The 16,017-nt window shown below is 36.4% G+C and overlaps 2 protein-coding genes across 2 annotated transcripts; one reads left to right on the top strand and one right to left on the bottom strand.

The window, feature by feature from the left end:
• Positions 1-1,740: 1,740 nt before the first annotated feature.
• On the top strand, positions 1,741-4,067 carry LOC141599564 (uncharacterized). The gene is made up of 4 exons (XM_074419609.1): positions 1,741-1,946; positions 2,035-2,132; positions 3,014-3,268; positions 3,747-4,067. The coding sequence occupies exons 1-4, from the start codon at positions 1,817-1,819 to the stop codon at positions 3,909-3,911; spliced, it is 648 nt and encodes a 215-aa protein (XP_074275710.1). The 5' UTR covers positions 1,741-1,816; the 3' UTR covers positions 3,912-4,067.
• Positions 4,068-5,023: 956 nt separating this feature from the next.
• On the bottom strand, positions 5,024-14,388 carry LOC141599563 (uncharacterized). The gene is made up of 14 exons (XM_074419607.1): positions 13,641-14,388; positions 11,517-11,628; positions 8,554-8,666; positions 8,073-8,195; positions 7,765-7,964; positions 7,600-7,675; positions 6,844-6,930; positions 6,681-6,761; positions 6,530-6,562; positions 6,363-6,416; positions 6,242-6,283; positions 5,827-5,905; positions 5,685-5,755; positions 5,024-5,578 (listed from the first exon to the last, which is right to left on the bottom strand). Exons 1-14 carry the CDS (start codon positions 13,806-13,808, stop codon positions 5,492-5,494), a joined length of 1,326 nt encoding a protein of 441 aa, XP_074275708.1. The 5' UTR covers positions 13,809-14,388; the 3' UTR covers positions 5,024-5,491.
• Positions 14,389-16,017: the final 1,629 nt, after the last annotated feature.

Genomic DNA, 16,017 nt, shown 5'->3' with positions numbered 1-16,017 from the left:
GGTGGGGCATTTCGGGTCGGGTGTGTTCCGAGTCCATGAAAGCTCGGGTCATTTTCGGGTCGGGTCGATTCGAGCTTGGGGTGCGGCAGTTCGGGTCGATTTCGGGACTCGGGTCAACCTTTTCGGGCCGGGTTGATTTTGCCAGGTCTACTTTCAAGATCCGAGTAGACCTGGCAAACGAGTCAATCGGGTTGGGGTGGGTTGGGCTAGTTCGGGTTGGGACATTTCGGCTTTTTCACATTTTCGTGTTAGTTTGGGTCGCGTCGCGTTATAAGTCTGTTTCGGGTTTGTTGGTCGGGTCTGTTTCGGGTCAAGCAGGTTGAGTTATTTCGGGTTGGGCATTTTCGGGTAAATGATTAAGAGAGAAAAAGTCATTTCAAGCCTTTTTTTGGTTAATTAGAGTTATGTTTTGTCGGGTCATTTTCAGGTTGAGCGGTTTCGGATCGGGTCTGTTACGGGTCAAGAAGGCTTGGGTTATTTTCTGGTCCGGTCGGGTCAATTCGGGTTTCGAGTCATATTCGGGTGATGTAGTTCGGGTTAATTTCGAGTTTCGAATCAGCCCCATCGAGTTCGGTCAATCGAGACCGGATTAATTTTGTCAGGTCTACCTCTAGGGCAGGGGCGGAGCCAGGATTTGAATTTACATAGGGCTAAATTTTACTAAAACCCGACAAGCTTTTTTTTTTTTTAGTTCCTATGCGGAGCAATTTTTTACATAAATATAAGGTATTTTCAGCTTATGAGCATGTTTTGTATCGTACATACGATCACTTATACGGAGTATATGCTACTTACAAATTATAAAATACCAAGAAAAACTAACTTCCCAACTTAACGATATATATTTGGGTTACTATGAAATAGAGTTTTACTTTAAACATGTTTAAGATTCACTAAAATATGATTCGAAATTTATTATAAAGCGTGAAAATAAAGTATTTGCAGCCCAATGTAACCATACTTGCATTGTTACGTATTTAGGTCCAATTAACACCTTTACTACAATACAAAATATGGAGTATAAAAAAATCACAAAAAGTGTTGTAAGGGGGGTTTGAACCCACGCCCTCCTAAATTAACAAACTCCTTTAAACTTCCATCTGACCACCTGTGACACTCTAGAACATTGACATTTTAACAAAGTAAATTCTACTTAACCAAAATTTATGTAGGGCTGAAGCCCATATAGCCCATTGCCTAGATCCGCCCCTGCTCTAGGGTGTTCCAAACAAACGCGTTTTCAACTTTTAGTTATAGAATAAGATGACATGAGCCAGTCCAATTTTACAAAATAAAAATAAAAATTATTCATTTAATGCTGGTAATAAATAAGTTATCTTTACATAATAAAAACCATCCCATAAGGTGAAACTGTCTCGTGTAATAATTTAGGCGCTGTTTGGTAAACAACATATTGGTCAATTTTTAGCATATTCAAGGGTTTTAGCATGTTTGACCAATTAATATGCTAATTTTAGTGTTTGGTAAACAACATATTAAAATAGCATATTTGGGGTCAATATGCTGTTAGCAGCATATTGGTTAGCATATTGTAAAATAGAAAATTTTTCTCCATTTTACAAAGAAAAGTAAAAATTTTCTAATCGTAATCTGCGAATTACCAAACGCTCAAATTAATTCTGCTAATTATAATATGCTAATCAAACCTTCTGATAAAATCTGTCATCTATAATCTGTTTTTGCATTCTACTTATGCTAAAATTAATCTGCTGTAGAAATGATATTTGTCAACATTGTCCATTTGCATTACGCACCATCAATTAGCTTGTGCACTCTCTCCCCTAAAACTACGATCATGGAAGCCCTAACCATCTCCTCTACAACTTCAACCATCAAACCTTCAATCTCACCTCTCTCTATCTTCTCTCCCAAGAGACCTTCTTCTAAACCTCTTATTCGTCCTCTTCTTGCTTCCAATTCCAAAGGTAATTTACTCACTAATTCGTTTTTTTGTTGTATTCAATTTTTCGCGAAAATTTGTGAATTTTAATCAAATTGAGTATTTTTATTCAGCTGGAAATGATGATTCTGAGATCCGATCGAATTCCGATGACATGAGAATTGTTCCTCTTGTTGATAATCACCCTCGTTTTCTCTCCCCTTTGTCTAAGGTATACTATTATTTGTTTCTTATTCGTATGATCCCTGTTTTAGTTAATCCGTCTGTTCATTTGTTTACCTTTTAATATTTTCTGTGAGAAGTATTATAATCAAAGGTAAACAAATGAATGAGACGGACGGAGTATTAGTTTATTTTTTTTGGAATCCTTTTTTTTCTTGATATGCAGTTAAAGATAGAAATTTGATTATTTCGTTAGTTGGTGTAGTTAATCTCAATAACTTGGGGTCGGCTGACATGAGTTTCGCTTAAAAGCGTCAGTAATAGGTAAGATAATGAGCAGAAAGAATGAAATGAAAGGAAAAGACTCAAATGGCCCATCAAAATTAGTCTATAATTATTTAACATCTAAAAGTCAGTGAATGTCAACTTAGGTGGGAGAAGTCTCTTTTTGGTTGTTTTAAACATGTGGTTGTGTTTGATCATTTGGATTGTTTGGAAAATGAGTGAATGAGAATTGAGTTTGACGAGGTTGGGTGAAGTTAAGAGTATTGTATTGAGAAGGTAGTTTCTTAAAATGAAATGGATAATTTGTTTGCGGTTGAGATTAGCACTTTAGGCTTTTTTAAAGATTTGATCTTTAACCAGAGTGTAAAAGAAGGGGTTACTTTGGTTTATGTGAATGTTTTGTTTAAAGCTGGAGTTACTTTGGTTTATCAAAACTGATATTTTCGTATTATACTTCATGAGAAAATGTAACTATTCTACATCATGAGGAAATACAAAAGAGATGTAAAGAGTAATTATTGGAAATTTAATTTCGAAACTATGAGTTCTTTTGCTGTTGGACTATGGATGGATGGACTTGATAGATTCTCCTATATGCTTACATCATTATCTATAGTCTATTTATGTATCTTAAATTTCCTTCAGGATATGGCAATGGGCTTGGTCCTGAGTGCTGTCACTGGCAGAGGATGGACAACCGGTTCTGGAATGGAGGGCCCACCTGAATCTGCTGGGGATGCGGAATCAAGTACAGCAAAGATATCTACTTTCCCATGGTCTCTGTTCACCAAATCACCTAGACGAAGAATGCTTATTGCATTTACCTGTAACATTTGTAGCCAGCGAACAACCCGTGCCATCAATCCGCATGCTTATACTGATGGTACAGTATTTGTTCAGGTAATGTGGTCATTTCTTGTTGTATGTCTTGACATTTGTTGATATTTTATGCTTGACAAATTGTCGTTCTGAAACAACTTAACAAGAACTTTAGAAATAGTCAATTTTGTTTCAACCTGTTGCAGCTATTTTCATGAACTTCCAACCATCTGTTGCTTCTGGTCATGAATATCATTTGATATGAGTGAATCCTTTTCTGTTTTTCTCTTCATACCGGCTTCAGCCTTCTTCATGTCTATGGGTTTTCCAATTTGTTAAGTTTTGTTATCACCCTTTCAGCTGCTTTAATTACTATGCTTCATTCATTTAGCTAACAAAGATCCACGTGTTTCACTCATGTAGATTCGAATATTTGTTTAATTAAGCTTGTTTTTTTTTCTTCAAAAGTCATATACAACTAAATCATTTATTAGTATATGATTTCTTTTTCCTTATTCTGAAATCACATTGACATGTGTAATTTTATGTCTACTTTCAGTGCTGTGGCTGCAATGCATATCACAAGTTAGTTGATAATCTTAATCTATTTGATGGCATGAAATGCTACCTCAATTCAAGTTTCAAATATGGAGGGGATGGAGCAGGAATTAACTTTGAGTACGGGGATGATTATGATGGTGATGATAGCTTCTTTGGTATCTAAGGAAATGGAGGTCTGTATATAAATCTAAGTTTAATCATAGTTTGTACATCCTGTATCTATGTATCTATATCTCTGCATTTATGATGCATGTTTATTGTCCTTAAACTCTTAATCACAATTCTTCTTTGGATTACCTACCCCATCATTGCAGTTCAATAATGACTACTTTAGTTGGAACAGTCAATGTCTAGAAATAGCATTCTTGAAGTTCTAAGTTGTCTCTACTGGGTTTTAGAATATTAACTTGGGCCAACTTCTTGTTGCATGAATTCTAGTTGATTGGGCTCGCAACATTCTGTCAATGTAGTTGCATTTCTAGCATTCTAGTTGATAGCCAAGACACCTTGTCATGCTGTACATAATTGCGTGCCTTGTGTGTGCCTCGTGCGCTTCAGGCACCCTGCGGTAATTTGACTGAAGCCTGTGTCTGCCTTGTACCTAGGCACGCCTCAAGTGCACCTTTTTAAACTAGTGGCATACTACTATACAGTTTCCATTTTTCTCACGGGTCTGTTATTATCCGTTCCTTTTGTGTCATTATAAGCCACCATGAAAACCTATAATGGGAATTTTTTATATTTGAAAAATATAAATTTGTTTAGCACCTTGTGTGCATGATGTGTGCTTAGCTTTTCTCCCTCTGCCTCATTGCCTCTTAGAGCTAAGATATACGTCGACATTTCAATCAGTCATCAGAGACTGGTAGAAGTTAGTATATATATTAACTATTAAGTAGTCAGTTGTCTGATCAGGAAGTATTTTAGATGATTGTAAATGGTAAAATATATGGTAGGAACTAGTCTCACGATACGTGTACTCATGTGGTAATTTACAATGACAATTTGTCTAGTTAGTTAGATGATTGAGATGAACAGCATCTTATTTATGAACCTCCTTGTTACTTTGTATATCCCCCTTCTACTGGTCATCTGGCAAATTAATGCCGCATTGGGCAATCTCTCGAAAGCTAGTCATTTTAATGCGTATCTTAAGCTAGATCTTTGCTGCTGACGAAAAAGCGATTGTGAGGTTAGGAATTTTCTTTGTCGACAGAAGCCCAGAATAGATTAGAACTGTATCTGAATGTGTTCTTTGTCAGTTTTTCTGCTGTAGAATGCAAACAGGGAACTTAACTTTTTTCATTCTTGTTACTTTGAGTCTTTGGCCACAACGTCTGACAACTATAGACAAGAGATGCTAGCAGAAGAAGGTCTGAAATAGGTAATTATATGCTACAGATCCAGCTGTGAGCTATACTATGGGCCTTTATAAAACTGCCCTTGCTTCAATCCCAAAGCTTATAGAAGAGAAGTTGATTACACGGTTTTAGAGAAGTCATTTACACTTTTTTGGGATTCATTAGAAGCCTGTAAGGTCTAACTTTGTTTTAGTCCTAACCATTCCTGAAGAAGGTTTTCATGGTTGGTTTTGGGTGATCGGCTGCAGCGAAATCAAGCAGTACATCTTACTATAAACACGATACTACAATCTTGGGGATGCCGTCCAAGGGAAGAGAACTGAATGTAGATGTCGTTCCTGCTTCAATCTTTCAAACTCATGGTTGAGCTGTCTAGGACCATCTAGGCTTCTATACATTTGTTGTTGGCCTTGTGGGTTGGAATGTCAGGAGTTGCCTTTATCATCAAACTTAGAATGAAAGCAATTACCTGCATTAAATAGCTCTCTTTTGTGATTTCTTTATGGCTATTGATTATAAAAGCAAATTATTTTTGTTTATGGACTTTTGAAATATGGGAATCTAGGGATCCTTACCATGCATAATGCAGTGCACAACAGACTGAAACCCGGAAAATAAAACGGCGCCGTCTTTGATAAGAAAATGGCTGGCAAAGAGATAAGCTAAGTAAGTTTACTCTTCCTTCTTTAGGGATCAAAGAGTGTGTGCTTAACTTACCAGTTAGAGGACTGAAAATCAATGGTGAGATGATATTTGCTAATGATTCTATTCCTGAAATGCACCCTTGCGCTTTGCCCTAAAAAAGTAGCAACAACAACATTACCTAGCCCGTAATGAAAATTGCGCCAAGAATTGAATCGATCAACTGCTATTTCACCATATAAGATCATATAATATACCAAGTCATTTTGCTTTATTCCATTATATTCCAAAGTCAAAGACTAGTGAACTTTTGGCTCCTTTAGAAATTAGGGTGATTCATTATGATAGATTTATAGGTTGCATTTTTAGATACTCATTAAACAGGGAAAAGTGATAAAGGCATAAAGGGTATTTGATTCATAAGCACTAGAAAATTGAGAAATTATCAAGATGATACGAGTTTTGCGAAGCAGGATGATTAGCTGCTTACCTGCTCATCAGCCCCGACTTGTTTGGAAGCAATGCTACGCAACTGCTTTGTTAAGAATTACCATTATTTGTTAGCAAACATAAAAGAGATGAATGCAAGTAAAGTTGAGATAGTTACTAACACATGGGTATGTAAATGTGACAACTACTTGAAACCCAGATGCAGCATATATGACCTGCTCAAAAAATTCATATAAAAAAGCTGGTGTCACTAACATTGTTTTCTAAATTTAAGGTTGAAGTAATAATTTTCATGATTACTAGACATTTGGCTGTGTAGAGTAATTACCCATGTATCCCAAGCGATACTGTTGAGAGTCATCTGCAAGGTTTAGTGGCAAGGATTAGCATAATTGTGTAAATGTGGCATCTTTTGCAAACAATGAAGTGTTTTTTTCCCCGAGTAACGGGAATGAATAGAGAAAGACAGAGGTACAAACACTTGTGCATGCTGCCAACAGTCCAATTCTTAGCAAAATGTCTTCGCCCAGTAGGGGCAACAGAACAGGCATGAGAATCAGCTGCAAAATATGGACATGTTTGTGTTTTACTTGAGAGAAATTATTGTATATTCAACATGTGAACATTTAGTTAGGCTTATACCTGCGAGACCATCCCAGCGATACCAATAATAAGCATCAAGTATGCATACTCATCTTTGCTGAAGTGAAATTGTGCTTTTAAGAAATACTGCATTAAGTGGAAAAAACTTCACAGTTTCAGACCGATTTTTGTTAGCTTCAAGTATAATGAAAAGAAGATAGTGTTGACACTGTATGCATCATATTTTTGCCGTCGGCTTCTACTAAATTCTACTGATAGTAACCGGTAGCATGATTATTGTTACTTGCAAAGGGAATGTGGGATTCAAATTGTACTATATTGGCCGGTAGCATGATTATGTGTTATGTTAGAGAACTTATTAAATTGTTCACAAAGGGAATGTGGGATTCAATTGTACTATATCAGCTGGTAGCGTGGTTATGTTACTTGCAATGGAGCATTTTTGGTGTTTTGGCCTGTTAGAACTGAGTATGCTCTCTGCTGTTCTGTCTTGCTGCAAGTGTTGGAAACGGCTATTTTGTGGAAAAGTTTTATGTTAGCCGGTAGCATGATTATGTTACTTGCAATGGAGCATCTTTGGTGATTTGGTCTGTTAGAAATGATTATGCTGTGTTGTTCAGTCGTGGCTATTTTGTGGAAAGGATTTATACTCTGCCTTGGCTTAATTGTTGGACATAGCTGTTTTGTGTACATGTGTGTGTGTCGAAGTAAAAGCTGCGTCTAGAGTACTACTCCGTAACTGGTAGAGCTACTAGGTGTTGAATGACGGTGTAAATTGTGGGAGACTGGGAGTACCATCAAAGATGCATGAAGGCCTCCACCTGCTAGGCTATTGAATAAAACTATGACAGCCACTCTTGAGAATGTTTTGCTGCATACAGAGAAACTTTAAACAGTCAATATGGATTTTGACTTTTGTCAAGTCGAAAATTAATGGAAATTAGGTGGTAAATAAATGACCTGCTTTCAAGCAAGTTTCTGATATCTTGGATGGAAGGGATATGCTTGAAAACTTGAATGTTATTTGACGATTCATTCTCCTGGGATTTGCCAGGCTCGGATTTCAAGAGGGGCTGAGTTGAATTGTCAGTTTGTTGGGGCGTCTCTTTTAGGAATATTCTCATATAAACAGTGGCGGCCATGGCTGAAAGTGTTGCAACCTGCAAAGATTATTCGAGCAGTAATTATGGGTTATGACTTAAGAGTAATAGTTAGCCTGTAGTTTCGTTATTACAATGAGATGATTGTTGGTCCGAATAAAGGAGTACCTGGAATGTTTGAGCAGTGGAAAGAAACCTGGCGGAAACAGTACCACATACAAATGCAGCAGAGCTAACCCCTGCTAGAATGCCGAAGGCTGCTCCTCTTTTGCTCTCTGAAATATTATCTGCCTGAAACGAGATAACAGAAAACCGGCCTCAATGTTTGATATAATTCTCGTATGAGATCGTCTCGTGTTAATATTAACATGAGACAGCTATACGAGAATTCAATAGAGTAGCTATTCAAGTTAGCGGACTGATTATTATTATTATCATAAGACTAGACCGTCTTGAAGAGCTTAATTGCACTTGAATTAGGTCTGAACTCTTTAACCATTATTGTGTGAAGACGGTCTCACAGTGAGACCGTCCCTTTACATAAAAAAAAATCATTTATTTATTAATATCAATAAATGAATGACTTTTTGCATAAAAGAGCGGTCTCAAAATTTAAACCGTTTTATTCTATAATTTATGAAAGACGTACCACATAAGCAAGGGAGAGACATTGAAGAGTGCCTTCACCCATCATGGATGTGAGTGTCTTGAGAACATAATGGGCGTAGTAGAAGCTTGTCTCCCTTCTATATGCCAATACCACTGCATCATAATTACTGGATCATTACTAGTTGTCATGACGGATACTACTGTCTTAAGCAACACTAGCTGTTTTTCTTTACTACTATAGTTACTACAACTACCTCTCTTCAATATCGATTAAACACGGTTTTCCTGTAACATAAGATGCATTTCTCAACTTTAAGAAGACATATCGCTATTATGCACTCTCAGGGTTTCTTGTTACTAGACTCGTGATATTAACTTTGCCTCTATAGGAAGTGCAGGTCAACCAATCCACTTTTTACACAAGCTTTTTCAAGGAACATGTGCATCGATTCTTTTTGACCCATCTTAAGCCAGACCCAATACCAGGCAGCCTCATGGCTAGGTTCTTTTGGTTAGGATGCGGCCAACAACAGACAGTAACAAATGGGGAGCATGTATGTGATGCTTAAATAGTGGTCCATCTAAATGTTGCACACTTTGTTGAAGATATCTCATCTCATCTCATCTCATCTCATCTCCAAGACAGTAACAGCCACGACTGATAATGATATCCATTTCGGGGACACAAATTTTATTAGTACTCCGTATGATCTTAACTCAAATACCGACGCAGAAATGAAAAGAACCGGGCGACTCAAAGCTGTTGAGAAAAGAGCTCAAACTCGTAGCTACATTACTAGCTTTGATCCATTTCATGGATTCTTTTTACTAGCAGGGAACGAGCTATCATAGGTAACAGTTGAGTATTACTAGTCTCATAGGAAGGCCGATCATTATTATAAGATACTTATATGATTGGGACGGAGGGAGTAAGTAATTGTTTTTAAGCTTTTATGTTATAGAAAAGTTACTTAAAAACAGGCAATAATAGGACCAAACAAAGTGAGGATAACCAAATCATATGTATTATATATTGCCAAAAATTTCAAAGTGACGATAACTAAAAGCATATACATATACTTCCAATAATTGAAAGGCGAACGTCAGTGGACTCTTAGATAAAGTTATGTAGAGGAAAGACATCGGTTCATCACTTCTTTTGGAGTTAGGGATGTGAGTTGGTGGATATTTCGGTACAAACATTGTTCCCGTCATGAATGGTGGAGCGATCCACTTTATATCCGCTTATCCGTCAATTATTAAAATATTTAATAGTATTATAGCCATATTGTATTTTTTTTTTATTAATTTCATGTTATAAATTTAAAATTGTAAAAATAATATGACTTTGTTTTGGGAAATTCATGATGATTAAAACCGTTTTTATTGAGAAACTATCGAATAAAATCATGGTATGGCAAATGGGACAGTGACGAGGTTAGATTTGAAAACTTATACTAGGGGTCATGGGTAGTGGACGGGTACGGGAATAAGTTTTTTTTTGGTTGGATATGGGTGTCAGGGAGCATACATCCACCTCTTGCCACCTCAAAAACATCCTTGATTGGAGTTGACATATTCACTCAAGTTTTTGTTTAGTGACGAGGGATCCGCAGCCGCTATTTTTGGTGCGCACTGCGTAAACCCCCAGGATATATAATAGCCTGCAAACCACGTATATCAGATAAGCCACCCGAGAGTGACATGCTCGAAGTTTAGAAGACAACCTCAGGCCATAAACACTCCACAAAATTGCTCTTATGGAGCCTTGAACCTGAAGCCATTGAGAATTTCACCTAAATTTTAACTACTAAACTCAATAAGTGAAGTCAAGAAATCAAAGATACATTTTTAATACATTCTTGAAAACACATTTATATTAGAGATTGAGAAATTAGATATCCGATGTGAGCATCGGGGAATTAAGAGAATTGGGAAATTAATCATAATAATTTAAATTGGAGAAAACAAGTTGGTATTCTGAAATTTATTTATTTATTTTTCTTTTCGAAATTGAAAACCAGAATATGTGATGGAAAATGCAGGCAAGACAAGATCTTACTCAATGGAGTGGGGTTGAACCGTATAACACGAATGAAGAAAATCAGAGTTGTACAATTGTGGGGGTTGTATAAGGAGAGAGTCCACAAAAACATGAACAAAACTGACCAAGTGTAGAAAGATCCTAATAAAATGTTCCATTTTTAACAATAGTAGAGTGATGGTGAAGCTAAATGACCAAAATAAGTTGCATAAGAGTATGTACTTTATTGTACTCATCTCGTTCGATTATTTATTTATCTATTTCATTTTTGGATGTCTTATTCATTTGTTTATCTTTTTATATTGGAAATGTTTTTTTATGTGTAATTTGATCATCCAATAAGACTATTATCCACTTATCATCCATTAACTACAACGAAAAATGATCTCCTCATCCCTCCTTGGTTTTTGTGCCAAAAACATACAGATAAACAAATGACCGAACTAGGGGTGATAACGAGATGAGACAGTTCGCGAGTAGCTCGAGCTCGCTCGGGCTCGGCTCAATAACTTAACGAGCTAAACCGAGCTAGCGTTGGCTCAGCTCGAAAAACTCGCTAGCGACTCGAACTTGTGTGATAAGATAATATTTTGCTCTTAATTTTTAAAAATATTTATCATAATTATATCTTTGTATAATCATATCAAATGTTTTCATTGATTTGCTCAATATGTTTATATGTAATCTCCGAATCGTGTTATTGAAACTATTGAAAGAAAAAAAAAACAACTTAACTACTATCTATAGGCTCGCGTTAAGCATGAACTCGGCACGAGCTCGGGTTAAAACTCGCGAGCATGATAACGAGCTCATTTTTCCCAAGCTCGGGTAAGTTAGACCGAGTCAAGCTCGAGTTTTGTTTTATGAGTACAACCCGAGTAAGACCAAACTCGGACTTAGCTCGCCTCGTTATCGCCCCTGACCAGGACGAAGGGAGTATGTAAAAAGATAAGCCGTACCAAATGGAAGGATGTAAAGTGTGAGAGGAAGTGTCAAGAGGGCTTTTCGTCCGTAGACATCCGATAAATTTCCAATTAATGGCGTCATCAACACCGACCCTAATCCTGCTGCCTGCATCACATTAATCACTTTTAATTAAACTTTCATAGTTTGATTAAGATTAATGTGGGGTTATGTTAATTATTTAAAAAGTTGAGTTGTATCTATTCATAGTAACAATGGTAGTACAAATTTAACTACTTCTTTAAATGTCAAGAAGATGTCAATTTGTTAGTTGGTTATTGAAAAATTGTTTGATAAGTAGTTTATTTAAATTGAAAAGTCGTGTTGTTATACATTGGAAAAAGAAAACATAAATATCATGATTATAATTGTTGATGAAAGGAGTCCCTCGTATTTTCTCTTTGAATCTTCGCTTTGACAGATATACATATTTAAAACACGAGAAATCTTGCGTCGACTAGATAGAATATTAGCTGTAGATCCACTTATTTGTTTTTTTTTTCTTATATTGTGGATACGAAATTTCTTAGTAGGGGTTTAACTCTACCAAAAAAATAAAAAAAAGTGCATGTAGAGTTATTTTACATTAAAATTTTGTAGGATTGCATAGAAAAAATTGTTCTTCTGAGGTGGTTCTATATCAGCTTTAAGGTAAAACCGTCTCCTATTTTACGTAAATACCCTTATAAAAGTAGCTATTAAGTTTTTTTGTGTAAATTTTGCTAAATAAAAAATGGTTTGATAATAAGTTAATATAAAACAGTCTTACAAGAAGACCTTTTGATTAGATATGGATGACCATTTTTGAGTAACTAAAGTCTTGCAACATAAGAAAGTCATACAGAAATACAGAATCCACAAATACTTGTATAAAATAGTTTTACATAAATTTATCTAAAAACGGAATTTTTTAATACTCACTTCTACCAACTAATAAGATCCGTTTTACAAATAATTTAGTTAAAATGGTACTCCCTCCTATTCTTCTTTTTCTTCCCCTTTGGATGGGGCACAATATTTAAGGAAGAGAATAAAATATGAATTGTGAATTGGGTGGGGTTTGGTGATAGGAGAGAGGAATGAATAAAATAAGGAATTGTGAGTTAGGTGGGGTTTGGTGATAGGAGAGAGAAATGAATAATTATGAATTAAATAAGGAATTGTGAGTTGGGTGGGGTTTGGTGATAGGAGAGAGGAATGAATAAAATAAGATTAAAAGTTTCCAAAAAAGGAAAGGGGAAGAAAACCTGAATAATCCGTTTTAGGAAATAGGGAAGAAAATAGAGAATAGGAGGGAGTATTACTCAAGACTAACTATTAATTTTTTTACAAAAGCAACACTTCTTATGTTAGTTACGACGTACCAGAAAGGACCAAAAACCAGAAAATTGTAGGTTGCTTTTATCTTGGCAATCTCCTCTTTTAAGCAATATCAAGAAAACACTAGGAAAGCAAGCTCATTCTTTCCTTTACTTCAAGACTTGATTTTATAATGTGTTATGTCTAGGATGTCACCAAAAAGGAAGATTATTAATTCATGATTTTATGCTTTTTATCCCGTTGGTTAAAACAAGAATATGCACTTTAATGTCACGTAAATTTAATCCGATTTTATATTGGATTAAAATAAGAGAAATAATAAATACAACAGTATTTAGGAAGTTAATTAAAATTGAAAATTAATACTTAATATTGTTATTAATTGCATTAGTTTGAAGGTTTTTACTCGTTATATACCGTCCTAAGGGCTGTATGTTTATACTGATCAGAAAAGACAAAACATTTTTGATAAGTGTGGTCCATGTAAGGAATGCAACTTCATAAAAAAAATCACAAATTGCTAACTATTACTAAAACATACTCCATCAGAAGTTACGTAAATTCTCAAATAAGATCGTTATACGACACGACCAGCTACCAACATGTTACATAAGTTATTAGAATTATGGAGTTGTTTTAAGTCGTAAAAGTGTACGTACAACGATCATAAAATAGCCTGACTACAAAAGTTATCAGAGGATTTTCACCGTCGTCTTGGTTAGAATTTTGAAATTATATGTGTTTCAGACTTTCGTTATGGTCCAAGGCACAAAAAGAAATTGGTATATAAGGTTACGTACCGCTTGTTGGAAACCAGAGAGATAGATAGCAAGGGAGCATTCATCTTGACCGGGACAAAGGGCGGCCATTGTAACATCGGTTATGGCCGGCAACGTGACTATTCCGGCGAAGGTGGCTAAAAAGATGGTCACAAACAAGTGACATAAGCTTCCAAACTTATTGTCCATTAATGGAATGTGTGAAGTGTGAGGGAGGGAAATTAGGAGGAAGAATGTTTCTTTGAGTGATACTATCTCAAGACCTAATTTTATGAGTAATATATAACGTCCTTATATAATGCATCTAAAAATGTTGTACACTGGAAAGTATCACAAATTCTCATTTGAAACGACATTATCGGTCTTAAACTAAGACAGGTCAAGCATAATAATATTTGTGTATATAAGACAAATACTTATTTTTCCTTATACGTTCTTATATAAATAAGTGATATGTACTTGATCGCTCTTAAATCTAAGATGGATAGGGAGATTTAGTGGGGAAGTAGTACCTAAATAGTGTAACGATAAAAGTCACGTCATCTAAAGGGAAAATATCATAGAAATTGGGGGCTTGGCAAAATGGAGTAGTGACTGTGAGGGGTGAAGTGGGTCATTTCTTGCTTTTGCTTTTAGTATATTTGAAGTGGAGTGCATGAAGCAACATTGAGTTTTTGAGATTCTTTTGCTACGTCCTAGTATACAAACGATTACAAACTCTTTCGTTTCAACAATATATGAAAAGGACACTCAAAATAGAAGTGTGTTTATGATTCCATCTTTTTTTTTAGGAAATAATATGCGGCTCGTCTTGAGTATAATTGACTCCATCGATTCTTACTTAGCCTGCTTCTCACACCCTACGGCTCCCTCTGTAAGAAATAAAATATATTGAATTGAATTAAGAAGGAATTACAAGGCACCTATATATACTAGACTAGAGGATACAATCTAGGTTAACCTAATTACAAAAGATACAAACCTGGGTAAATAAACTAACAATATACATAAGAATATACAAATGAATAATATCTACGAGATCTTTGTATTTTCCTTAATACGCCCCGGAAGATGGACGATCCTAGCGATAGACCAATCTTGAGAATTAGTGAGTAGAAACGTGAACGCGGGAGAGGTTTAGTAAGCAAGTCAGCAAGCTGATCCGAATCCGAAATATGTGCAACACGCAACAGTCCCTTTTCAACTTGTTGTTTGACAAAATGAAAAGCGATTGCAACATGTTTCATACGCGAATGAAATACCGGATTAACTGAGTAGTGTGTAGCTCTGAGATTATCACAATAAATAGCTGGGGGAGCACTAATAGACACACCCAATTCACCTAGCAAGGATTGTACCCATAATAACTCAGCGGAAGCATAAGAAATGGCTCGAAACTCGGCTTCAGTAGATGAGCGAGCAAGAGTACGTTGTTTGCGAGATACCCAAGACAAAGAATTCTTACCAACATAGACAATATAACCCGAAGTGGAAACATAATCATCCTTATCACCCGCATAGTCAGCATCACAATAGACATGTAATTGAAGCGAAGCGTCACGAAACAAACGAAGACCAACATATAATGTGCCCTTGGGGCAACAAAGAAGACGCTTAAGAGCAAGCCAATGAGTCGTGTGTGGAACCTGCATAAATTAGGCGAGTTTGTTTATAGTGAAGGTAATGTCGGGGCAGGTGAGGGAGAGGCACTAGAGAGAGCCTACAATGGCACGGTATTCAGTGGCATTAGGAATAGTTGAGCCGCTCGTGGAGGATAAGTAGAGAGGGGAGTGGGTGATGGTTTGCAATCTGCCATCTTGTAATGGGAAAGAAAGTCGTGTAGGTATTTGGTTTGAGTGTGTAAGACCGAATTGTTTAGAAGTAACCTCGATGCCCAGAAAATACGATGGAAAATCAAGATCTTTTAGGGAAAAATGAGTGGAGAAGGAGGCAAAGAAGGCCGTGAGGGAAGAGAGAGAGAGGTCCAACAACGATTATATCATCGACGTAAACAAGAAGGTAGATGATGGTGTTAGAATGGTTGAATAGAAAGAGGGAAGGATCTGAGCAGGACTGACGAAAACCATACGAGACCAGGTAGTTGGCGACTTCTTTGTACCAGGCACACGGTGACTGTTTCAAGCCATATATCGCCTTAGATAGATGACAGACATGAGGGGGGAAAAGAGGGATGGACAAACCCTGGGGTTTGTCATATGTACACGGTTTTAGAAAGTGAACCTTGAAGGAACGCATTGTTAATATCAAGGTGTTTGAGAGACCAACCTCAAGTGAGAGCAAGAGTGAGAAGGAGGCGGACAGTAGCGGGTTTGACTACGGGACTAAAGGTTTCAGAATAGTTAATACTTTTTGCGACGAGGCGAGCCTTATATTTATC

This window comes from Silene latifolia, chromosome 9 (assembly GCF_048544455.1).
Source record: "Silene latifolia isolate original U9 population chromosome 9, ASM4854445v1, whole genome shotgun sequence".
In the NCBI taxonomy this organism is placed as follows: Eukaryota; Viridiplantae; Streptophyta; class Magnoliopsida; order Caryophyllales; family Caryophyllaceae; genus Silene; species Silene latifolia.
The sequence above is the reverse complement of the archived record's forward strand: the minus strand, read 5'-3'. Positions and strand labels throughout refer to the sequence as shown.